This window comes from Papio anubis, chromosome 11 (assembly GCF_008728515.1).
Source record: "Papio anubis isolate 15944 chromosome 11, Panubis1.0, whole genome shotgun sequence".
NCBI classification, from domain to species: Eukaryota; Metazoa; Chordata; class Mammalia; order Primates; family Cercopithecidae; genus Papio; species Papio anubis.
In genome coordinates this window covers 88629795-88655743 of record NC_044986.1, presented here as the reverse complement: position 1 = coordinate 88655743, position 25949 = coordinate 88629795, and the positions used below count along the sequence as shown (strand labels likewise).

Below are 25949 nucleotides of genomic sequence, written 5' to 3'. Positions count from 1 at the left end.
CACACTCTAGGACACCTCCAAAAGGGTGCTCCCAACACACATCTCTAAGACACACCCAAAACAACACTCTGCACTTGGGTTTACTGAAGTGTTTATTGAACGAGATCTGACAGCTCTGACGTCACATTTTGTGGTTTGCTTCTTGCGACCTGGCCATCCAGCTCTGCTGACTGGGGCTCTGAGGACAGAGCTATTCCGATGCACAAGAACGTCAGAGGCTGGTCATGTCTGTGCCATGAGGGTGTCTGTGGCCATCGCATTCTCCTTCCATGGATGATGGGAAAGACGCCTGGCACCTCTGCACTTAGGCTCTTTCCATGCACAGGGGCCTGCCTGAGACACCCAACCCATCAACCATGGGGCACCATCCTTGCCTACCACCTACCTATACCCATATCTCATATTGTTCACTCTTTTCTGACTGTGGACAGTCAGGTCCTGAGGTCCTGCCTTGATGGCAGCTGAAGAAGCAGCTCTGCCGCTCTCACCATCAAGGGCTTGCCGGAATGTCTTGATTAGCCATTTGTCATTTGACTGGCGAGACCTGGGCTACTGCAGGAAGAGTTCTACTTATCTGCTTATCAGGAACACCTGCCGCATTTAGGCCCAAACTGATACTAGCTTCTTGTTGGCCATTATTTTCATCCCTTTGTAAAATAACCCGTAGGGAACATTGAAATGTGTGAAAGCACAAACCCAAGTTTCTCATTAGACCATAGAGCATGTGCTCTAAGGTTCATTCTACAGAGCTTGGCATTAGTCCCCACAGGGACTGGGAAGCCACAGGACTCTTCCTCCTGACTGCTCCCTCACTGCGGTTGCCACGAAGAATGGTGTGTCTGCCCTTCCTGGCAACAGCCTCATGGACCCGACAGCAATTTTTAGAAGTAAAGCCTATATTGCAAATCCTCTACAGATTTACAAAGGAATATCTGATTCAGATGTCTTTGTTCCTTCTGGGTTAACTGTCACTTCCGTGGTCCCATGGCAGAGAACTTGCCTGCCTGTCCACCTTCCTCCTGTCCTCCCATTTTCCCTCCTCTTCCTCCCCACTCACTTCCTTCCATTTTGAAGAAATTTATATTTATCACCTAATCTGCTACCAGACATCTAAACATGGCACTGCCACTTCCCTGTGCTGTGCCACCCCCGGGCAGCCTCTGTGGTCCTGCACACAGCAGGCACTGCCTTCTGGGCCCTGGCATTCACTGCTTTCAGTTTGCATCATCAACTTGGAATCTTGGAAAGGCCATGTGGTAAGGAGGCTGGAAACCCCCAGCCATGTTTCTGGAATGAGCTTTGCTCATCTGGCCTGGCTTTCCCACAGTCAGCACAGCGCGGCATTGTTTCCCTGAGCAACTCAGCCCCAGCCCTGGAGCATGCAGAGAATGCGGCCCACGGCCCAATTGCTCCCACCAGAGTCCTGCAGTCTCCCCTCCCGACCCTGAGCAGTCTTGGTTGGTCAAGACCCACGGCCACCTTCTCCTGCCTTAGAGATGCTTAAGTTGCTGACACTTCCCTGGGCCTTCAGAGATGGGTGGATCACAGGTTCCTCACTGAGTGCTGGGCCCTGGATCAGGAGTAAGAAAAGGCCAGAGGTTTTTGCTGGGCAGACATCCTCTGTCCTTTCTGGGCTGAGGCAATGGCACCTGCAGCCTCGTGCGCAGTGGGAGTGATGGTCTTGTTGGGGAAGCATGTGTTTCCCCACCTGTGGCCAGGAGGAAGGAGCTTGTGCTGGCTTGAGGTGGCATGAGCCTTGTTTGTGCCTCCCTCGAGGCCTCTGCAGAAACGCTGGCCAGTCACACCTCCTGATGGCCTCAGGGGCCCAGCCAGCGTGGGGGTGTCTGTTTACCCCTTGCAAAGCTGACCTGAGAAGACCCTGAAACTCCAGGGAAGGCCATTGAGCTAGGTAGACCCCTCACTGAGTGTCCTCCAGGCTGGAGCAAGAACAGGCGCTCAGAACAGGCCAGTGCCTGTAAGAGATGACAGGAAGACTGGGGCCTGGGGAGGGGGAATGATGGGTGTCGTGTCAGAGGTGGTCTCCTCTTCTGGCTCACTGTCCCCATCATCCAGACCTTCGGCGAGGGAGGGGACGATGCGGACCACGTTGTCTTCAAAATGCACCTGCTTCTTTTTGGCCAGGGAGTCGGCTGGCTCCAGGCTCAGCTCCATCAGTGTGTTGGGGGGCTGGAGAGCACTGGGCTTCTTGGTCCCCTTCAGGATACTCTTCATGTGGATGAAGAGGGAGCTGGGCCCCTCCTTGAGGGCCCCATGGAAGGTGTAGGTTTGCTCTGTGTCCCCAGAGCCGGTAGTGCTCACAGCACTGCTGGAGGGGTCTGTGTACTGCTCTGGGGAGGCCAGCACCTCGGGGACAGTTTTCCTCTTCTTCCGCTTGCTCAGAAGGAAGTAGGCCAGGCCGGTGACGATGAGCATGGAGCCTGGAAAAGAGCCAGAGATCAGGACATTAGATGAGTTGCGGAGAAAATCCAGAGCCCTTGAGAGCATGTTGTGCAGCAGGACTCCTGTAACCCTGCGCTGTGTGGCCACACACAGGCCCCTGTGGCCCTGGCTCTCTGGCCTGGCTTGTCCTCACACCCCAGATCAGATTTGGAGGTCCACCTGGAGGCTGGGACGGGGATGCTAAATGGCAGGAAGGATGGGGGTTCTGCTTTTCAACATGGTCTCCCTGGAGGGCTGGCTTCCCTGTATTGTAGACGGGTTCATGAGGAGGGGGCACAGTTTTCACAGACAGGGAGCAGAGAGAAGGACACTAGCAGAAAAAGTCGTGGATGAAACTGAAGAGGTGGGAGCAAGAAATTCTGGATTCTGCGATCAGAAAGCAGGCTGGCCAGTGGTGTGCATTTGGTGAGGTGGAAGTGGATGAGGGTGTGAAGATTTTCTGGGATCCCACCCTGAAGTGCCTTTCAACCCAGGCTGAGGAGTTTGGACCTGAATGGATAGGCACTGAGGAGATTTGGAAGGGTTTGGGCAGGGAAGTGGCCATGTCACACCCTTGGGAAACTCAAGACCACACACGGTCAGTGGGAGGAAAGGCGAGGTCCCCTTTTCGGTTCCACTTCTGGACGGCTCTGTGAAGGAAAGATGCACTTCTTGGGACATTCCTGCCATCTGATCAGCATGGAGGATGTCTGGCACTCCTGTGATTCCTCATGCCCACCCTCTAGGTTAGAGAGGGCAGTGGGGCAGGTAAGGGCCCTGGAGCCACCACTGGAGCTAGACTTTGAGGGGCTCAGCCCCTCCTGCTCAGAGCCCACCTGTGCTGGGGCTGCATATCTCTACCCCATGTTCTTACCTGGGATGGTCACGTGCCAGACCAGGACGGGGTGGAGGAAGCAGGCCACCGACAGCAGCAGGTAGGCCAGGAACTTCTGGAAGCAGCCTAGCCAGTGAGCCTTCTCCCTTACTCTGTCTGCCAGGGATCCTGGTTGACACCTGGTGAGAGGGAGCCCAGGTTAGCAGAATGTGTCCCAGGAAAACTTCAGCAAGACTGGATGCCATGGAGTCTGGGCCGGGCCCTGCTGTGGGCATGCTCTGCAGTGGGCTCTGGCTGAACAGGAGGCCCTAGCAGTCCTTGGTGTGGGTTCCACAATGAGTGGACTTGCCTGAGTCTATCGAGAGGGCCCACGAGTTTTTGAAAGGCTGCCCAGCCCTGTCTTTCTGGTCGAGGGGGAAGCAAGTTAAACTCTCAGGATGCTGCATGAGTTAGTGAGGAAGACAGCTGGAGGCTGAGGGCTCACTGGGAAGTCTGCACCAATGCAGAGAAAGTGTGCAGGTCGGGAGCCACCTGGCTGGGGCAGTTATGCCTGTAGTGCACTGCACAAGAGGCCTGGCCAGGTGAGTGAGCAGGCTGGAATCCAGCTGTGCCTTATTCACCCAGCCTTGCCTAGGCATAGGACAGTGTCGGCCCAAAAGGGCTTCTTTCCTAACTGTATACATGGGGACCACACATAGCCCTGGCAGAAGCCTGATGTTGAGTAGCTTCCTTCAGGGATGCTGCCTCCAGGTTTCACAGGCGGCAAGTGCCTGCCTTTAGACCCAGCACCTTCATCCTCTGAATTGGCCTAGAGCTGGGGCTCTACACAGGCGCATCCTGCCTCTCTAGCTTTGAGGGGAGTGCTCAGGCTGTCCAGGTGGCCCAAAGCATTGCTTTCTTATGCTCAGCAGGCTGGACTGCCATGGCTCACTGGTGCCCCCTGGTGCCCATTCCTGTGTGTATATGGTGGGGGGGGGGGGGGGTGTGCGGTGGAGTCCATCCAGGGTCCATTCCTCCCCAGCCTTCCCTCCAGCTGAAGTTTCAAGCACACCTTGGCAATGGAATTCAGCAGAAAGGGGGAAAGCTTTCTGCCTCAGGGCTGGTGAGCCTGAGAGGCAGCCAGTGGCCTTGCAAGGTGCTGGAACAGCTGGATCTGAACACTGGCTCTCTCACTGACCACCCAGAGACCAGTGTCTAGGTTCTGAGAGCCGCAGTCCTTGGTCTCACCGATGACAGCTTCCACATACTGAGTGTAGGCTGGGAAGCAGCAAGGGCCTCACGAGATCCTGCAGGGTCTGCACTCCTGCCCCACGGAAGGGTGTAGAGATGGACCGCCCCTGACTTGCCCCCAGGCCCTAGGAAGAGACAGAGCCAGTTCCCAAACCCAGGTCTGCTCACTCCCAGCTGGGCCTTCTGAAGGGTCCTCATCCCGTGGCAGATGGCTCAGACACTGGGGCCCAGTGACTGGTTGCTCCTGGTGAGGGGGAGCTGGACTTTTCTGGGGATTCTGAGCAAGGACAGGCCCCAAATGAATGTGTCAGTTGGTTCTTTTGGTTGGGACCATGGCAAAGAAGGCAATGGAGCCCATGGGCCTGCGCCCACCTCCAGGCCAGGCTGGCTGTACTTCGGTGGGGGGATCCTGTCCACGGTGGCTTCAGGAGCAGAACATTCCTTGGTTGAGGGTTCTTGGGTGGAGACATCTGTGGTGTCTGGGGCTGGGGTGAACAGTGGAGGGTCTTTCTGGAGACTACTTACTGGAAGCAGATGGCCAACAGCTGAGCCACAAAGTAGGCCCCTTCGCATATGGAGACAGCGGCTCCTGTAAACCTGCGGGTGAAGACAGGTGAGAGGGAGGCTGGCGCCTCTGTCCTCCTTTGCTTTCCTGAGGGCTGTCTTCTCACACGTGGCCTCCTGACATCACATCTACAGCCAGTGGACTGACCTGGATTCCCCCAGACAACATTCACCAGGGGCTGTCTCCAGGCCATGGCCTGTTCTGTACTGGGCCATGTTGGGGAGAGGTGGGGTCTGGGGTTCAGAGATGGGTGGGGAGGGCACTGTGGCCAGCAGGTGACATGGCCTTCACCTGGTACCCTGTGTGACACTGGCAGGCACGTCCTTCTACCTGCTGGTCACCAGGATGGACACCCACTGCCTGTGTTCCAGCCTTAAAGCTGGACCTGTTCCTAACCCTTTCCTTCATCCTTTCCATATTGTCCAAACAGTAACCAGGAGCTGTTGATTACATTCCTTCAATACCTTCCGAATCGCTTCTATTCTCTGACCTCATGGGCATTGCCTGGGTTTAGGCCCTGCCTCCTGGACCCCTGCACCAGCTCCACTTACTCACTTACCCCAGCCCTGTCTCCTGCTCCTCCACTATGTCACTCTGGGCTGTGTGACACCTGAATCTGATCATGTTCCTCCTGATACAGAATGCCTCAAAGGCTACTCATGCTCCCAGTGTGATCCAGGGATCCTGCAATCAGCATCTCCTGAAGAATGTGTAGAATTCATGGCTCCTAGGCCGCTCCTGAACTCACATTAGAATCATTGGAATGGGAATATGTACTTGCAGAGGGTCTCACTGCCTATCCTCCATGTTCCCTTGACAACTCAAGAAGCTATCAGGTGCCACAGGGCTTTTGCACAAGTGAGCTCTTCCTGGAAGGCCTACCCCTTCCCTCTCCAGTCTGTCTGGTGACCTCCTCTTACTTCTCCATGTGGTACCATATGACCAGAGCCACCAGTCTGTGAACTCCCAGGGGGCGTTCCCTGTCTAATTCTTCTGTACAGCCCAGGCTCGCAGTGGGTTGGGTTTACTGGGCTCCATTAATGGGCATTGCAATGAATGAAGGAATGAAAGTAGATAGTGTTGTGCAGAAGGTGGCTCGGGGCCAGGGTTTCCTCAGAGCCATGGGTGTTTCTACCAATCTAGAAATACTCTGTGATTCTAGATTGTATGATCACAGGTGAGAGGTGTGACCTTTCTGTGTCTCAGTTTCCTCAGCTGTAAACTGGGGTTATTATAATGCATCAACAGTAAAACTGTTCTAAGAATTAAACGATATTTGCAAAGCACTTAGGACCATGCTTGGCACACAATAATTATATCAATTCTCATTATCATTTCTCTCTCCATGTGATTATTTACATCATTTAGTGATCTCTACTCCTCTCACTCTCTATGCCTCCCAGTGTCTCACTCTTTATGCCTCCCAAGTTACCCCTTGCTTTTAAAATGATAATCACTAACATTTATGTAATGATTGCCATGGGCCAGGCATAGTTCTAAAGGCCTTACAAATATCAACTCATTTAGTCCTCACAACAATTTTATAATAAACACTACAATTACTGTCAGTTTACAGATGAGGAAAGTAAGGCACAGAGAAGTTTGCCCCATCACTGACGGCCCCTTATCAGCAGCAGGGGAAAGATCAGAACCCAGCACTCAGGCTTCAGAGCTTGGGTGGCTAGCAGGCCCATCAATACATGTGCTTCGCAAAATAATTTCCACTGACTTTTCCTACACCCTGGGACAAAGGGATATATCAAGGCTTGAGGAATAAAGGAACCCATTCAGACTTCCTGTCTGGTGCTACTGAGTGGCAGGGAGGGACAGACAGGGCAGGCAGTGTGTGCTGATCCTGCAGGTGTTAGCGAGCAGGACACAGCGAGGGGCAGGGGACCCCAGGCTGGACTGGACCACCCAGAGACCACATGGGTATAGGGTCCCTTCAAAACAGAGACAGAACAGGTTTCTGGGCAGAAGGCAGCCTACATTCACCTGCCATGGCCTGACCCAAGAATTAGGTACCCACTGGAGAGGAGGAAGGCCTGCCTGCTTCTGGATCCCAGGGCAATGGTGCACAGTGGCCAGGGACAGGGTCAGTTAAACATGGAGGGTGTTCAGAACAAGGAGAAGTCACTGCCAGCCAGCAGGGGCTCCAGGCTCAGGGCACAATGGCCAGGGCGGAATGCCAGGAAGGAGTGTCAGGCATTGGGCAGGTGGAAACGGGTGGAAGGTACTTGGGCACCCAACAGAATGAGTGAAGCTTGGAGGCGAGGCCATGCTGGTGAGTTTGAAAGAGTCAGAAGCTCCGGGCTGTACATGAGTGGCAAGAAGTGAGGCAGAGGCCAAAAGATGGCACAGGGTGTGGACCAGAGGTGGTGGGAGCCCTTGAAGGCTGTCAGAGAGATTTGTGTGTCTAGAAGACAGTGTGGAAATGGGCTTGGAGGGTGGCCTGCATCTAGGAGATGGCAGGTGTGAGCCCCCAAACACAGCAAGGGGCCTGCTCTCAGGCGGGAGGGTGGAGACTGCTAAGAACACAGGTCAGCTGCCACCTGAAGGTGGAGGCAGATCCTGAGGAGGGAGGGGAGTGGAGGTCACAGCCTGGTGGACCCTGTAGACAGAACCAGACATTTGTGGGGCAGCCTGGCAAATTGTTATCTATTGCTTCTCAGCTCAGTAAGTTCTTCAGGATTTGTGGGGCTAGAACACACAGCCTTCCTATCTCATTAGGAAGAAACTGCTGGAAGCCCCTCAGAATGGGGCTGCAGAGATGCTGTGGCAGAGACCCAGGTTCTTCTAACCCCCTGGGACACCATTGCACAGGGGTCACCTTCCTGTCAGGGCACATTTACAGAGGTAGCTGGTGGTGGAGAAGAAAGGACATTGTCTGGGAAACAAAAGGGTCTTGGGTTCGAATCTGAATCCTGCTGCTCATGAGCTTGGTGATGTGGGCTAACCTGCTTACTCCTTCTGAATTTTCTTATCTGTAAAACTAGGCCAATATGCACTTCTCCTACAGTGCTGTGAAAGCTAAAGAACATAATGCAACTAAGACATTTAACTGTGTTTGACATGTAGAGAAGCTCAAATATATATTCCTTTGACCCGATCCCCCTTTATCTAAAACAAGAGTTCAATTAATATTTGCTGAATAAAATACATGATTGATGAGATGCATGGGTGGGTTGGTGTATGGATGAGTAGGTGGATGGATGGATGGATAGGTGGGTGGATGGATGGATGGATAGATGTATGGATGGGTAAATGAATAGATAGATGGGTAGACAGATAATGGGTGGGTACATGGATGGATGGGTGGGTGAATGGATGAATAGATGGATGGGTGAATAAATGGATAGGTGGGTGGATGGATGGATGGTTGGGTGTATGGGTAGTTGGATGGACTGATAAATGTGTAGGTGCATAGATGGATGGATAGGCAGGTGGATGGATAGATGAGTGGATGGCTGGATGAATTGGAAGATGGATGGATAAATGGGTGGGTGAATGGGTAAATGGGTGTGTATATGTATGTATGCATGTATGGGTAGATGGGTGGATGGGTGGATGGATGAATAGATGGGTGGGTGAATAGATGGATAGGTGAGTGGATGGGTAGATAGATGGATAGATGGGTGGGTGGATGGATGGAGGAATGGATGGATGGATGGGCAGGTGGATGAAGAGGTGGGAGCATAGATGGATAGGTAGCTGGATGGATGGGTAGATGGCTGGATAGATGGATGAATGGATGGGTGGATGGATGAATAGATTGGTGGGTGAATGGATGGATGGGTGGGTTGATGAATGGATGGGCAGATAGATGGATAGATGGGCAGCTGGCTGGATGAATTGGTGGATGGATGGGTGGGTAGAAAGGATAATTCATTGATTTATGGGATGGTCTGCACAAACCAGGAGCTATTCTAAAGCCCCCCTCGACTCCCTTCAACCCTGAGATAGGATGGAATTAGCATGGGAAGGGGACTGCTCCATCCATTCCATCCTTCTGCATAGACAGATGTAGGGTGAGTTGAGCAGAACTTACAGGTCAAAAGTGGCACATGCACACATACTCACAGCAGATAGAAAGCCAGGCTTTTGAACTGGCCCTGGAGGAAGGTCTCAGTGCCCACGCCGATCAACACTAAGGGGCAAGAGAAGAAGGAAGAGTGGGCCTGGAGCTCTACACTACAGCACTGCCCTGTTGGGGGTACCTTGGCTCTGGAGTGAGTCCTCTTCCCAGAGACTGAGAGCCAAGGTAGGTTCTTCTCTTCATGACACAGGCAGCTATGACCAGCAAGGTGCAAGAGAGCAGGAAGCCTCCTGGATTGGTCCCTGGAACTCCAGGCAAAGGCCCAGAGGTCTTCTGATTAAGCTTCCCCAGAGCAGCCACCCTTAGTGCCCCCAGCGACTGCCCACACTAATGTGCCACCAGCCCCTTGGTTCACAGCTGTTCTCTGCCACGTGCTGGGGCCCACCCCAGTGTGTGCTGTGTGTCTGGCTTCAGTGCTTAGCCATGGATGGGCCCTGCCCCAGCCCTGTTCTCTTGCTTGGGTCACTGGTTGCTGTTGTGTGGCCTTGGTCTTGCTTGCTGAGGGGTAGCTGAAGGTCACACTCATTGCTCATTTCTTTGGACCCAGTACTGACTAAACCCCTGGGCTTTCGCCCTGACAAGGAAATGTTGCTCAGCCTCAGCTCTCCTCCTCCCCTTTTGTGGCAGTTGGTGATGACCTTCCATTTGTCCTGGGTGAATTTCATCTCGGACCTGCCTTTCCAGACTTGCTGTCTCTGGGTGCTCTCCTCACAGGGATTTGCTGGCTCCCATGGCTTCCCACAACCAGCACAGCACTGACCCTTGGAGTCCCTGACAGAAACATTCCAGGGGCAGTGCATCGGCCTGCTGAGCAGACATCTTTTTGTCCCTAACTGATTACACTGTTGGGCACCCTGTTTCTCTCTGGGCTCTGATGATGGCTGGAGTGTGGCTTCATCCTCTTTTCCTCCCAGTCAAAGATGGTGGGCTGGGTTGTCGTCCCTGGCAACCTGGGGGTGGCCCCTCCTCCCTGCTGCTCATGGGGCTGCTTCCTGGCTTCTGATGCTTCCTCTCTTCCCTGGCAGAGACATTGTGTGGGCTTCCATCCCCTGGTGTCTCAAGCTGAAAGGCGCTTCATCCAATGCTGAAACACCCCTCCCAGAGAGCAGGGAAGAGCCTTGCACTGAAGCGACCAGCACTCCACTCCTCGATTCCAGGGGTAGGGGGTGGGAGGGGTGATGGTGGAGATATGGGGCAGGGAAAGGGGACAGAGCACTTGGATCTAGGCAGGCAAGAAGAGGCGGTCATATTTTCTGAGTGATGGATGGAGGGCTCTGGGGCTCCGCTGTGCTTCATGGGCGACTGCCCATACTAACCTGCCACCAGCCCCTTGGTTCACAGGAGGCAGACACTGAGTCTCCCACCCTCTCCAGGTTCCAGCTACCCTGCTGGCTCACCTGGGGCAAGGACGGATGATGCTAGCTGGCCACATACCCCTGCAGTGTCAGCCTAACTGAAGGGTCCAAACTTACAGAGCACTTCAGAGCTTCCACACCATGGTGCACACATCCCGGCCCTTCCAGCAGGCCCGTGGCACAGGAGTCCCACTCTCTTCACTTTACAGAGGAGGACAGTGAGGCTCAGTGGCCTGTGTAGTTCACTCAAGGATACATGCTGGAAAGTGAGGGCCTAGAGACCAGATGGAGGCAGCCAGCTCTAGGTGGTGCACAGTTTCCTGCTATCCACTGCCTGCCAGCATGTGCTTATGCGTGTGTGGACACATGTGTATGTGTGTGGGTAGGCTTTTGAGCGCACGTATGTGTGAGTGTATGTGTGAGTGTGTGAGTGTATATGTATATGTGAGTATATATGTGACTGTGTGAGTGTATGTGTGTGTACATGTGTGTGTATGTGAGTGCATGTGTGTGAATGTATGTGTGAATGTGAGTGTATGTGAGTATATATGTGCGTGTGTGTGAATGTGTGTGAGTGTATGTGAGTGTATGCATGTGAATGTGCATGTGTGAATATGTGAGTATACGTGTGTCGTGCAGGCAAATGGCCACTTATATGGTTTTCACCATGTCCTGTTCTCAGCACCCAGCATTCATTTGCTTTTTGAATCATTGCAGCAGTCCTATGAGAAGGTACTCTTGTTATCCCCACTTCACATAGAGGAAACTGAGGCACACAGAATGTAAGTCAAACCAACCAACCAACTACGGATGGAGGCCCAGGTCAGATCCTCAGTTTCGGTCTCTCATTTTCCAGTTCATAGCACAGTCACCCAATCTCTCTGAGTCTGTTCCTCATCATACCTCCTGCACACAGTGGTCATGAGCTAACTGATACCAAGCATGTCACGGGTGCTCAGTGAATCACTGGATGGGGAAGAAGTGCTTGCTGCCCTGGGCCCGGGAACGGGTGTTCGACTCAGGGCTGATGTCTGCTTTGCGCATTCTGTAGGGCAGGTGTGGGCTCCACTCACGTGGCATGTCATGTTGGCCAATTTGCAGGGGCTAGTGGCAGACGACCAGCAGATGGCAGGAAAGGGTCTTGGGAACTCAGCTTCTTCCCTGATCTGCACCCATTTAGCATGTGGAGAGCTATTTTGATGCTTTTGTTTTGTACTCTTTAGACAAACAAGGGGTCAGCGGTCAGAGGGGCATTTGAGGAACACTGTAGAAACAGTGCTGGTTTGCATTAAAAAAATATCAAAAAATGGCAACAGAGAAATGAGAGCTGGATGGAAATTCCAGTTCTGTGTGTTATTACACACAAGTGATAAGTACTTAATTCATCCAAGCTGTGTTTTCTCATCTGTGGAAGCAGCAGAATAAGTTATAACTCAGAGTAATTGCTTGGATTGGAGAAAATTGCTTGGATTGGAGTCTGAAATGCACGGCTTAGTGCCTGATAGATGTCAGGTGATCAATGCAAAGAGGCGACTCCTTCCCCCCAACTTGGCCCTGGCAGCTTTCCCAGTATCCAGTCAGTCACTTTGTACTAAGGAGTGTGGAGTCACTCCCACAAGCTCCCTCCCAACCATAGTCGGCTGGATTCTGCGTGTCGAGACTGAGGGATGCCAGTTGGCGGGAGGAGGAGAGTGTGGGGAGCCAGGAGTATGGCTCCTCAATGTACGCAAGGTGGAAGGGGATCAGTGGGGCGCTCGTGGGAGGCTGTAAAGACCTTTGATATCCAGGCCAGGGGGTCACTGCTTTCTGCTCAATCCTCCCACTTGTGGGGTGCGTGTTCCTGGATGCAGAGCATGCCAGGTTGAGACAATATGGACTCACACTGAGTCCTTCCTCCGTCCTCCGCTCTGTTTGCCTCTGGTCTTGATGTTCAGGCCGCTCTGCTGGGAGCGACAGGCGCACTCTCCTTGGGGGCGGCTCCTGGCCACTTCTCCTAGGCCCACCTGGTCTTCTGTGGCTACTGGTTGGGCCAGGCACCAGGCTCACGGCTGGGATAGGCTTAGTCCAGCGGGAGAGATGTGATGTGGACTGAGAAAAGTGCATTCAGCGAGGGCAGTGACCCAGGCTGGACGAGGGACTCACCCAGGAGCTCTGGGGCCAGACAGGAGGGGCCGCCCGTGGGACTATCAGGGAAGATGAATAAAGATGAAGGCAGAGTGGACTAGAAAAGCCGCAGGAATGGACCTGTGCAGATGGAGGGGCCAGGCGTTGCAGGGGGTGGGAGCCCTTAACAGCAGAAGCAGGGACACCGTCGGGGGCAATGGGCAGTGTATGTGGATCAAGGTGACTGCAGGGTTCTTAAATATTGGGCTGTACAGCGTGAGCAGAAGGGACTCATGTTTGGACTGGTATTTCAGAAAGCTCCCTGACCCCGTGCAGACGGTGAGAGACTTCGGTGATATTTGGTGGTGGCTGAGGGACAGAGACAAGCTCCAGGTGCTCCTGGTCACCTCCTCTCCCAGCACACGGTATCTGCTAGTTTCTTTGTTGACTTGGGCTTGAAGCACTGTTCTGGCTGTGGCTCCTGATGGTGTGGTGCAGGTGGCTTTCTTGTCCAGTGGCACAGCAGGGCGCTTGGCATAGCGGCTCAGGAGAGTGGAGGGTCTGTTCTGTCTGGGGACCCAGAGAAGGAGGTTTCCCAGGCATAAAGCAGAAGGCATGCCCTGCCCTTGCATGTCGATGTTTGGGCTTTATCCGGGCAGTGGGGGGCAGAGGTGTGGGCTGGCCAGGAGGTGTCTGGGATTGGAAGCTTCCTGGGCATGTCAGCCCTGTTGCCTCTCACCCAGGTGCCACCACACACCATATAGACAGTAGGCCCTCTCCGTACGTCTTGTTTCATCTGCACATCTCCCAAGTGGCAACTGCCAACCCTAAAGTCTGCCAGTTTTCTCAGCGATGTGCTGGCTGCCATCTCTCAGGAACGTTGGCTAAGAATGATTTTGCTGTGAAGACACGCCTGCTAATCCCTGAGGAGTGAGACTGACATTGTGAGGAAGCCTAAGCCAGCCTTGTAGAGAGACTTCTAAAAAGAGAGAGGGAGAAATGACAGCGAGAGAGAGAAATAGAGAAAGGAAGCAAAAGAGAGAGAGAGAGAAAGAGAGAAAGAGAGAGGCACAACAGCCCCAGCTGGTTGTGGGATGTGGATCAAATGATGGAAGAAGTTATCTTTGACATTCTGGCACCAGCAGATGTGACACAGACTGGAAGTGATGGACCCAGACAACAATCAGAACTAAAGCACCAGATGAGCCACCTCAGCCACGTGAGCCATGCCAGCCACCCTGTGACTCCACCTGTGGCCCCAGTCATCATGGAGCAGAGGTGAGCCGCCTCTACCGCGTTCTGCCAGAATTCCCAAGCCACAATGTTTTGAGCATAATCAAATGGTTGTAGTCTTACATCACTACGTTTTAGAGTGGGTTGTTGTGCAGCCACACACAGGTAACTGGAAAAGCAGTTTATTCTGTCATCTAGCCACCTGAGGTTTTTGGTGTGGAAGTCTCTGTGTCTGGTCTGACTTCTTAGGAGTAAACATTATATTCTGACTCCTCAGGAGGAAGCATTTCCGGGTCCTGCAGCACCTGCCCCACAGCCTTGGAGATTCAGACTCCAAGGAATAGGGGTGGTGTCTGGGGACTTCCACTGGGTCATGGAATCCTATTGGGGGTTTTATATCTTAAGACTTCATAGAGGAGCTGTGGAGGAGAACACTGTATCATCTAAAGCAGGTCCCTCCCACAGTTGCATTTTGCAAACATTCCCAGTAGAAAAAGTGAAGAAAGCAAGAAGTGAGATTCCTTGCTGTAGGAATTTTGTGACCTGTATCCAACACTCACCCCAGACAGCCACATTGGGCCTGGCTGTGGAAGCCCCTAGCCTGGTGTGCTGACTAGACTGTACTGGGAACAAAATATTTTGGAAGGTATCACAGTTCCACATGACGCAAATATAGGACTCTAAAGTGTTTTCACTCAGGGCCTGGAGTTTCCCAAAAGTTTTTTTTCCAGGGGACTAGTCTCCAGAATTGGCAGGAGGTGAACATGAAATGTGGCCTGAAATTCAGTGTGGGCTTGAATGAAGGATAGGATTGGCACAGGTAAGAAGGAGCTCCTCTCTGGTCTCCTGAGCGTCTGTTCCCAGAGACTGCATAGGTGGGCCCCTGCCCTCTCAAAGGCCTCACTTCAACCCATGGATGAGGGTGGCCCAATCCTTGTTTTGTGGAATTGGACCTTAGGTTTCTGCCAGGTTTCCAGACTTAGGCGGGGCTCTCTGTTAAACACAAAGAAATTATGGCACCCAGAGAACTAGGACCAGGGCGGGCCCAGAAAGACACCAGGGCTCGAAATTAAGGAGTCACGCCTCCTAAAATTACAGAGGTGCTCGTTCATTAAGGAGGTGTTCTCCCTAAAACTAAGATGGTATTTGCCATTAAATTAAGGAGGTATTCTAAAATGAAGGAGGTGCTCCTCTTAAAATAAAGGGGGTACTTATTGTAAAATTAAGGAGGCCCTCATTGTAATTTAATGTGACCCTCACTCTAAGCCCAAGGCAACACTCCCTCCCTCAGGGGCAGTGTAGGCCCTTCCCTGGCCCTGACAGTGGTATCCTTCCCTGGCCCTGGCATCCAGAGATTTGGGTGGCCCAGGGTCTAAGGGCTTCTAGCTCCTTGTGGAATTTGGCCTGCGCTCTGGCCTTCCATCCTTCTCACAGGGCAGTGAGGCTTGTGTCTTGGAAACTCTGCCTTCACAGGATGCTAGTCCAATGTGGAAGTGGTTGGCCTGAATTAGCAATTCACTGGAAAAGATACCCCTGGGGCGTTGCCCGGATCTGGGACCAGGGACTGAAGAGCTGATCTTTGGATTAGCAGATCAATGATTAGGAGCTAATCAATGGAGACAAACAATGGCACAAAAGCCCTGCTACCCCCAGAATCAGAGCCTCATGACACCAAATTCTCTGCAAGAAAGAATCACCCTGAGACTTGCTTCAATCTGGCTGGGCTGTCTTTCCTGCCCAGATGGAGGGGCACGGGAGCACTGAACAGCACTGCTTGACACGGCCATTAGTGGCATTTGACTCCTTCCATCCCTCCCTGTTATCCCACCTCAGGCTCCCCAGCTACTCTCACCCCAGCCCAACAGAGGTACCTTACGCCCACCCCAGCACAGCTCACCCCACACCTCTGTCTCACTCCCTGCATGATCCCAGGAGGTGCCTTGCATTGCACCTTGATGGAGCCACATGGACAAGCCTGGCCTCTCTCATTTCATTAGCTCCTTCCCTCCAGTCTCTGTCCCTCCTGTCTGGGCCAGATCCAACCTTGGTACAAGAATTTTCTTCTCTCAGGGGCCAGGGCTTGCTTCTGTGTTGCTTTCTGGAGCTGTTTATTGCAGTTCAGGCTTAGCAGAGATCAGAGATCCTGGGCCAAGAACCTGTGGTGCAGCCCTGGGCAGGGCAGCCACTGTGTGAGTATCCTTGTCATCCTGGAGCTCTGGTTTCAGCATGGGTGGATGAAAGCTAGGAGGGGGCTGCACCGGAGCAGAAAGAATACGGGGCCTGCATCAGAAAAGCCGAGTCCTGCATCCTCAGGAAAGTGATTTACTCTCTGGTCTGCATCTTCTTCTGGAAAATGGGGAAAATAAAAACATGCAAACTGGTGCCCACCACTGCTCAGTCTAAGTAAATGAGAGTGCTGCACAAATGCAGACGATGGCTAGGAAAGCTATTATAAGAGGCAGGCGGTTCCCATCAGTATTCTCCAGGGAAAGGAGAGGGTTTATTCTCATTCTTTGCTTCCATTAACACACTTGTGGTTTTTTTTGTGTGTATCCAAAAAGCTCTTCCCTGTGCACCAATGTTGTTTGTTGTTCACTAATTTACTTTGAGGTCCCTTCTCAAAGCCCAGTTGGGATATAAGTGACCCAAACTCCCATCTATCTCCACATCTCTTGTGTTAGCCCTCCATAACCCTGCTAGGGTTCCCACGGGGCTCAGGCCAGCATGTTCCTGAGGCTGGGGCCATCTGTGGGGCTGCCTACTGAGGGGATATTCTCCTGGCCTCAGGCTGCTGCTGCTCTTGCCATAGGGCTGACCTCATGGTCCACTGTTGCTTATCCGTTCTGACTCCATGGGTTGAATTGTGACATATGTCTTGCATTCACTGTGATGGTGGCAACATGGGATGCTTCACAGTCATCAGAGGCCACACTAACTGGATTTTAGTATCAGGCAGTGACCTTGGCACTGGATGCCCTGGGCACTGGATGAGAATTTTGTACTCACCATTGCTGAGGGCAGCCTCAGAGCCCACCGTGTATATTTATTGCTTCCCTTCATTCTCATCTCCTGCTGGACTCAGGATCTCCAAGGACATCTCAGGGAAAGATGCTCCAGGCTGATGACAATGGGCGTGGATGATCCAGGAGAGGTGGTCACCGCCAGGGTAGAGATGAAAAGGTAGATTTGTACCATTTCCAAGATGGAGTTGCTGGAGCCGGTTGCTGTGAATTCACTGGGACAGTAAGTAGTAGCCACAGGCTTCTTAGCTCAGAAGTTGTGGTAAACGGTAAGCATGGTGGGGAGGTTCACCTGCGTGTGGAGATCAGTTCAGCTGACATACATGAGCCAGGGTTCGGAGACAGTGTGGGAAAAGGGAAGGATTTCATGGTAGATATTTCTGGACATTCAGTTGGAAGAGACCTCAGATTGAGCTCGTATTGAAACTGTACAGCAATTTGGGGGAGAACTGATGTCTTAACGATATTGAGCCTTCTGACCCATCAACAAGATAAATCTCCATTCATTTAGATTTTCTTTATTATCTCTCAGCAATGTTTTCTAGTTTCTGGTGTAGTTTGTTTTACATCTTTTGTCAGATTTATCCCTAAATATTTCAGATTTTTGATGCTATTATAAATTGTATTTTTAAAGATCTCATTTTCTAATTGTTTGTTGCTAATATATGGAAATACAGTTGATTATTATATATTGAGCTTGTCTACTGCAATGTTGCTATTCCCTCCATTAGCTCAAGTAGCTTTGGGGGTAGATTCTATTAGATTTTCTATAGATGATAATGTCATCTGTGAATACAATTTTTCTTTTTCCTCGACAACCTGTATGCATTTTGTTTCTGTTTCTAGCACTGGCTAGAACCTCCAGTACAATGCTGGCTGGATGTGGTAGAGTGGACACGCTTGCCTTGTTCCTAATCTTAGGATAAAGCACCTGGCCTTTTACATTTAAGTAGATATATGTTTTCTCTAATGACCTTTTAAGGTTGAGGGAGTTTCCTTCTGTTACTAGTTTGCTGATGATAGTTTTATTTTAATCATAAAAAAAGTTGTATTTTATTTAAAACTTTGTGTCTATGTAAATGATAATATGGCTTTTCTTTTTTAGTTTTTAAATATGATGTCTTAGTCCATTTCGGCTGCTATAACCAAATCCTATATACTGGGTGACTTATAGATAACAGAAATTTATTTCTTACAGTTCTGGAGGCTGGTACGTGCAAGATCAAGGTGCTGGCAGATTCGGCGTCTGAGGAACCCCTTTCTTGTAGAAAACTGTCTTCTCACTATTACCGCACATTGTATAGTAGAAGGGCCTAGGGAACTCTCTCGGGTCTCTTTTGTAAGGGCACTATTTCCATTCAGAGAAGGCCCCACCTCCCAATACAATCATCTTGGGTGTTAATATTTCCACATGTGAATTTGACTGGGGGTGGGGGGGACACAAACATTTAGTCCATATCACATGGTAAGTTGCATTGATTGATTTTTCAAATATTAAAACAAGCTTGCATTTCAGAGATGAACTTCACTTGGTTATGATATATTATTCTTTCAATATATTTGTATTTGTTAAAACTTTGCTTAGAATTTTTGCATCTATGTTGATGAAGAATATTAATCTATAATTTTCTTGTAATATCTTTGTCTAGTTTTGGTATTCACATAAATACTGATTTTATAGAATGAATTGAGAAGTATTCCCTCCTTTCAAATTTCTGGAAGAGTTTGTGTGGAATAGATATTATTTATTCCTTAAGTGTTGGTAGAGTTCACCTGTGAGGCCATCTGGGCTGATACCCCACTCTTTGGTGATGAAGAAGTACTCTGCAGACCCACGTGGTTCATTGGCAGTATTGAGGATAGAGTCTCCCACGTAGAATAGCATCTCCCTTGTAAGGACTCTGATATGGTTTGGCTGTGTTCCCACCCAAATCTCATTTTGAATTCCCACCTGTTGTGGGAGGGACCAGTGGGAGGTAATCGAATCATGGGGGCAAGTTTTTCACATGCTATTCTCATGATAGTGAATAAATCTCAAGAGAGTTGATGGTTTTGAAGAGAGGAATTCCCCTGCACAAGCTCTCTCTCTTTGCTTGCTGCCATCCATGTAAGACGTGACTTGCTCCTCCTGGCCTTCCACCATGATTGTGAGGCTTCCCCAGTCACACGGAACTCTAAGTCCAATTAAACCTTTTTCTTTCGTAAATTGCTCAGTCTTGGGTGTGTCTTTATCAGCAGCATGAAAACAAACTTATACAGGCCCACAGGATAAATTTCTTCTAGGTCTCAATGTCAGGGAGAACCGAGGTATTCACTTCCTATTCCTTCTCAGTGTTTAGGTAGAATGCATCTGCTCACTCATCCACATGACAGGTTTCCAGAAAGCATTGTCCATGTCCCCCTTGTTCTCTGTCTATTCCACACACACCAGGCTTCTTCATCTGACTATTACCTGGCCTCCTGGGGGGCTTCCTGAGCCCCTTCTCCACAGTGTCAGCCACTTACGTCAGACAACATTTCTTTTTGTTCACAGCCCTCTTCAGAAGGCTGAATAGAACCCAGGACAATCTTGAAAGAGCTGTCATCCCATGAAAAATAAAACAGGGCTGCCATCTTCCTTCTGGTTGGCTTGCTATATGTGGTGTAGAAATAGCCAAGTTCCTGTGGGCTGATCTTCACAACCCAAGCTCAGAATGTGATGAGAAATGTTTCCCAGTATAATGTCCTTTACAGTGTAGCCCCTTCCTCCTTCCAGCCTCATGGGTCACATACTGCTTTGCTCCTTTCCTCAGACTTTCCTACTTCTTCCATCTTACAAAAGGAGCCGATAACTCATGCTATGCAGTTCCATGCCCTGCACGTTCCTCTAAAATTAGCCTATGTTGAGTGAGAATCTATGTGCCAGGCAGCTTGCTACTTTAGCCATTGTTTCATTGAGTCCTCACAACTCCAGAGGGTAGATACAGTGGTTGTCCCAGGACACAGACCCATCTCCCAAACACTACGCTGTGGTGCTTGGTGCTCGGATGTGCATTTACTAGTTTGCTTCTCTGTCTGGCCTATGTGCTCTCACAGGGCGAGGTCTTGCCATCCTAATCCAAGTGTCTACACTGCATGACTGAGGACTCAGCAACAGTTTGCCGAGTAAATGAAACCTAATTGAAGTTTCAGATTTCTTGTTATAAAGCTAGAAGCAAGGCACAGGCACAAAGTTGTGAAGAAAGAAGTGTTTGAACCAAATCCTATTGTGTGTCGGTGGTAGGTAGGGGGAACAGAGGGAGGCAGATTCCGTTTACTCGTGGAGCCAATTGTAACAGAAGAGGAAAACAGTCAATATTCACTTGGAAGGTCTGAAAACGCAACGTGGGCTTGCTTGGGTGATAAATCACCTGCGAGGCATTGGAGTGCGTGACGCTTTCTTCAACGGCAGGAAGTGGTCATGGGGATATACATGTAAGAGGGGTGAAATTAGCATGGAGGGCCCAAGATGGTCGCTTCAGAAGCATTTGTTTTCCTGAAGGCTTTGAACAGGGCTAAGGTCAGCTATGCATTTGCTGTATCCTTTAAAATATAATGAGAACAGCTGGGTTTTAAACACTTCTTTTCTCTTAATTTATTTTAATAAGCCAATGCTCTAACTGTGTGGAAAGTATGGGAGCAGTTGAAAATGTGGCCACATCTATTATATAGAGAAACAGGTTAATGGGTCAAAACCTGGAACAAAACAAAACCCCTCAGTGATCCCAGTCTGTTCCCAAGCACTCAATTTGTGAGAAACAGCATGTCAGCCTGACAAGCAGAGGTCGCTCAGGATGGCTCTGCCTCCATCCCCCTCATGTCCCTGCTGGCTCTGCTATGCCCTTTGCTTTGGAGCTGCCATAGCACAGTCCTGTGTTTGGGCAGAGTGGAGTTCCAACACCAGATCTCTGTCCCCTGGCTATGTGAGCTCTGCCAGGCTACCTCAGTGTTCTGAGCTTCAGTTTCCTCATTTGTAAAATGGGACTGAGCCCAGCACTCCAGCCTCACAGGCATTTGTGGGGCTGGAGCGAGACAATGACCATAATGCATGCAGTCAGCCCTGCACCTCTGGACCCATCAAGGCAAGCCCTACTGTGATAGTTCCCTCTGGAAATGTGTGCAGATCTCTCTGTCCCCAGATGGGGTCCAGAAGCAGGTTTGGCTAGAGAAGGTCATGGTGGTGCTGGTTAAAGCATCTTGAGACAGAGAATGGACAGGTGCAATGAATATCGGTGTCTTGAGATTTAGGAAGTGTTTGGTGACCCTTGACTATGTGCTTCAGTGTACGTGTGTCCTCACCATGACCCCGCCTGCCTGATCAGAACTGGCCAAGGGCAGGAGCATGAGGGTAGAGGACGGGCAGTTCTGATCAGGCCTCTCTTGCTCTGCTCTGTGTGTTTTTCATCCTGCATCTTGGGATCATCAAAATACTACGAGACATGCTTTTAAATCCTGATTTAGGTGGAGGAAATAGCAATTAGGAGTGGGGCCTCAGGAGCAGACCATCATCAAGTGGAACTTTGTCTTCTTACTTCCTGGTGTGAGACCCTGAGCAAGATTCTTCACCCCATCAGGCCTCGGTTTCCCTTCCTGTACAGTGGGTATGAGGATGAACATGATGATGCTTCCAAGGACAGGAGGATGCAATGAGATACTGCATTTAAAATATGTAGTGCAAAGCTTGGGCTTTGAGTATTATGTGAATACACACTCAAATAATCATGTTCATTCTCAGCAATCCCTGCTCTGGGCAGAGGCTGGAAGAGTGAAATTCAGCCCTGGAGATGGGGCAGTGGGGCCCCAAGCTGGAGCCTCTTTGCTCTGAGGGAAATTGGGAGGCCTTGCTCAAGCGGGCAGAGACATTTTCTGAGCAAGCCTGTTTTGGGGAAGCCCACGCACATCTGTGTGTGAGGACACAGCCTGGAGGGGAGGCCTTTCTCTACGAGGCGGGGCCCGGGGACATGCCTCCCCTTCCCTCCATGTCCAGCCTGGACAGCCTGAGAGGTGCACCCTCTGCCCCACACAGGGGGCTCTTCCCATTCTCGTCCTGGCCACCTTGGCAGGAGCTGGGGAGTGGTGAGGGAGTTATTCGCGATTCCCCTGAGGTTAAAGGGTAAGAGGATGGCGAAAGTTCTAAGGGAAGCCAACCCTGCCTTCCTAGCCTGCAATCGGGACCAATGCTGTGGGATTGGTCCTTTCTCATCTCACAGAGGAGGAGCGCCCTGGACCGCTATGCTCCAGGCTCAGTTAAACCCATTTCCCAGGCCCCCTTTCCTGCCATTTGGTCTGTGCTGAGAACCTGTCACAGGGCTAAGCCTACTTTGGGGCCTGAGTCTTGCACTCAGGACACCTTTACCCTGTCTGCAGTGGACACAGGGAGAATTTGCTTTGAGGGATGGACAGGCAGAAGCCCTGGCATCCGCACAGGGGGATGTGGAGTGCTCACAGCCTGTGTGCCATTTCCCAGCTGGGTCTGCTTCCATGGGCAGCAGTGGATGCCGCGTCTCAGCAACTGAGGCACTTAGACATCACACTGGTGCATGCATGCACATGGACGCACGTGCGCCTGCCCCCCACCCCCGCATCCCGAGCCAGGGAGGTGATGCAAATGAGCCCGGTGTAAACAATGTGAGAGTGGTCTGTGATGTCCTGGAAACCACATGGAAGGAATTTTCAGAGGGAACGAATTTTCTAATTTTAGAAACACTTCCACCCAGGTGCTACTACCTGAGGCCTGTTTATCCCCATTTGGTGGCGGCAATGATGCGTCTGTGCTCTAGGACCCCTCATGATGTGGGGCTGGACACTGAGGTTGGGCAAGAATGGCCTGCGGGACTTCGAGGAATCCTAAGGAGGCATCATCCGAAGGCTGTGGCTTCATCCACAGTCATAGGGCCTTGACATGCTGGCAGAAGCACCCACCAGGTACCCTCAGTGCTTTTGACAGCCCTGATCCTGTCTGCAGGGGGTCCAGGGAGGAGGCTGCTAATGAGAGGTTGTAGCCTCTTAGCAGCTGCCTGGTCCCTGCAGCTGACACTGTGAGTACCCTTGAGTCACATGTCTTCCTAGCTTTTAAGAAATCCGCACTCCCTACCTCCCTAGGGTTTCTGCAAAGTGAGGCCCTCTATTTCCAGTCTTATTTCCTCTGTAGCAGCAGTGCCCTTGTAAATGAAGCCTGGAGTTCTCAACAGAGGATTTCAACAAAAAAGAGGCTTAGGAGAATAAGGAATTTGCAAATCTTGTGTACTGGAAATAGACCAGAAGTTCAGTGATGCTGGAAGAAACTCGAGATTTGCCCAAGAACACCAAACCCTTCTCTCTAGTTTCCCATTCACTCCCAGCACTCTAGAAAGCCCAAGCAAGATCATTTGAAAGCCTGGCCATTAGAAGGGAACTCATGGCCTATTTTTAGTCTGAATCTCCTATCAAAACCAAGAGGGAGGCCCATTCTCAGCATAACAGCAGTCCCCTGTACGGAGATAAAGGCTGTGGTTAAGAAGAGCACTATACGCACGTGCACGTGTGTGTGTGTGTGTGTGTGTGTGTGTGGGTGTGGGTGTGTGCGTGTGCGCGCGCGCATGCACATGGGAGTGTCAAGGGCCGCAGACTCTTCCATTGACTGAGATAAATCAGACTGTTAAACTGTCTCTAGCTAATCCATTAGAAGGATAGGTACATACATCTTAGAACAGCCTCTCGACAGGAGGTGGGCCTCAGCTCTGGGTGAAGTGTGGCTAGGGAAACTGTGGGATTCTTGGCATTTTACAGATTTCGAAACCAAAGTCTAGAGGGAGCAGGGTGGACTCAGATCAACAGATATGGAAACCTATTTAGGGTGGCCTTCCTTTCCCCAGGATGGCTTGTTTGCTTGTTGGGGATCTTGCCCATCATTCCCTTCAGTGTAGATGACAACGTGATTCTGAAAGTGGCTGGATCTGGCTCCTCCATCAGCGCTTCCACTCAGAGCCTCAGCAGAGCAATTCTGAACCTCCTCCTGCTGCCTGCTGGGCAGGGCTTCCTACTCTGCAAGGCAGGGAAGGTTTTGGCCAGAGCTCTGGCCTTTGTGAAAGTTGAAGGACCAGGGTTCCAGGCTGGCTGTCTCTCTGACATGCAGCATGACCTTGGGCAAGGTCACCACTCGCATTTGAGCTCAGGTGCTCCATCCTATAGCAGGAGGGGTGGGGTTAAACCATCCAGCAGCCCTTCATGATCTAACTCACAGCCTAGATGCTGGAAGAGCCTACTGGTCAGCTCATGGCTGAACCCAGCCCAGTGCTCCTGAAATGACCCAGCTTCCCATTGAGCTCAGGAGTATGTCATGGGGGCTTCTGCTGAGAGGTTTTCATCTTCAGTTCCACTTAGCCATGCTCAGTTCCTGCATCCTTAACCTGTCCGAACGCGTGGCCAGCAGGTCCAGCATCTCCGTCATACAGATCAGAAAGTGCAGCCGCCGAGGGGGCAGGGGCTCCCCAAGGTCAGGCCAGTGACTGGGCTGGGGCAGGAACCAGCACTGCGTGATTTTGACCTAGGAGAACTTCCCCATTTGGCAAGACCTGTGGGTAAGCTTTTGCCCAGTGGTGGGGAAGGGCTTTGATAGGGGATGTGTCTCCTCTCTGTCCCCAGGGGACAATGTGGCTCAGAGTTAAGGGCTCAGAGTGCTGCCCGTTCACTTCCCCAATACAGATCCTGGCCCTGTAGGGGGCATGGGGCTAAGGGTCAGGCCTGCCCTGGGGAAGTGAGCAGGCAGGGCTCAGGATGGTGGCTGTGGGCTCTGCTCTAACAATCTGCCCTCCTGGCCAGTTGAGCAGCCCTGTGATTCTGCTGGGTGAGGGAGGGGAGCCCAGCATCTCTGGGAAGCATCTCTGCTGCTAAGACCACAGTTCACTCCTGCAGCCAGACCTCAGACGGGAGTCTGGGTTCCTACAGGGTGTTCTGTTAACAGGGTCCAGCACGGGCCCGAGGGAAGCCTGTGATCTCCATGTCCAGCCTAGCTCAGGCTGTCCCCACTGGGCAGAGCTGCTCATGACTGGGAATTCTCTCTCCATGAGGTAGGGTTATGGTTTGAGTAAAGCAGGATGAGCTCAGCTGACCTTTTGTAGCTGCACAGCGAGGCCCAGCCCTTTCTACCTTCACCTTCTGTCTCTACCTCCATCTCATGACAACTCTCTGAGTAGGTGGGGTAGACCCCTGGAATCATTTTGCAGATGAGGATCTTGAGGCTTCCCAAGGTCACAGGGAGGGTGAGTTGCCAAGCAAAGATCCAGCACCCAGCCCTCTGGCCCCCGGCCTGAGGCTCACCCCACTGCACCTGCTGCTGCTCTACAGAGCAGTGTTTCTGGGGGTCTTGGGAAAAAATTGAAGCACAGAAGTGGCCAGATGTGCCTGCTGTCTTTCAGCCACCTCCCACCCCTCAGGCAGCCCTATCTGCCGTGCCAGTGTGCAAGGATCAGCAGCCAGGAGGCGGGGTCTTACCTGCAGCAGTGGTAATGCCCAGGAGCCGGCAGGTATATTCCAGCCCAGTCCAGAACACCTGGAGCTTCATGGTGCTGGGGGTGAGGACAAAGTCCCGGCAGGGCGGGCAGCAAAGTCTCCGGCCCTGAGATGCTCCCGAACACCCTTGTGCAGGTAGGAGGCTGCGGCTGCTGGCTCGGGGCCCCTGCACACCGGGGCCCTGCCTTCCCAAACCAGTCCTGGCCACCGCAGCCTGGCCGAGGTGTGAAATGGGCTCACCTTCCCGGCTCAGCCCGTGCCCTTGCCAGGGACTCAGCTTAATCATTACCTTGGAAGAATGCTCCTGCTGCTCACACAACCCCAGCCTGGGCTGGAGCCGCTCAGCCCCAGCGCAGCCCAGCCGTCTGAGATCGGCGATTAGGGCTGGGCTGGAGGCAGCCTGGAGCTGGCAATTAACCATTTCTGGCTGGGAGGAGGGAGCCAAGGAGTAGGCCAGGCCCTTTCTTACCAGGCCATGCCTAGAAAGTCACACCTGGATTTCACACTTGCTGGGGGTCTGGAGCGTCAGGCTCTGGAGGGGACAGTGTTCTTGCAGGTCTGTGCT

At 51.7% G+C, this 25949-nt stretch overlaps 1 protein-coding gene across 1 annotated transcript; it reads right to left on the bottom strand.

Moving 5' to 3' along the window:
* Positions 1 to 79: 79 nt before the first annotated feature.
* TMEM72 (transmembrane protein 72) lies at positions 80 to 25711 on the bottom strand. The gene is made up of 5 exons (XM_003919337.5): positions 25367 to 25711; positions 9150 to 9216; positions 5030 to 5101; positions 3314 to 3453; positions 80 to 2438 (listed from the first exon to the last, which is right to left on the bottom strand). The coding sequence occupies exons 1-5, from the start codon at positions 25668 to 25670 to the stop codon at positions 1957 to 1959; spliced, it is 1065 nt and encodes a 354-aa protein (XP_003919386.3). The 5' UTR covers positions 25671 to 25711; the 3' UTR covers positions 80 to 1956.
* Positions 25712 to 25949: the final 238 nt, after the last annotated feature.

Coding starts and splice junctions, on each gene's coding strand:
- TMEM72 (XM_003919337.5), bottom strand. CDS start 25,670: ATGATTAAGCTGAGTCCCTGGCAAGGGCACGGGCTGAGCCGGGAAGGT. Junction 5,102..9,149: donor AGCCTGGCTTTCTATCTGCT/GTGAGTATGTGT, acceptor CTTCACCCGCAG/GTTTACAGGAGCCGCTGTCT. Junction 2,439..3,313: donor CTGGCACGTGACCATCCCAG/GTAAGAACATGG, acceptor GCTCTTTTCCAG/GCTCCATGCTCATCGTCACC.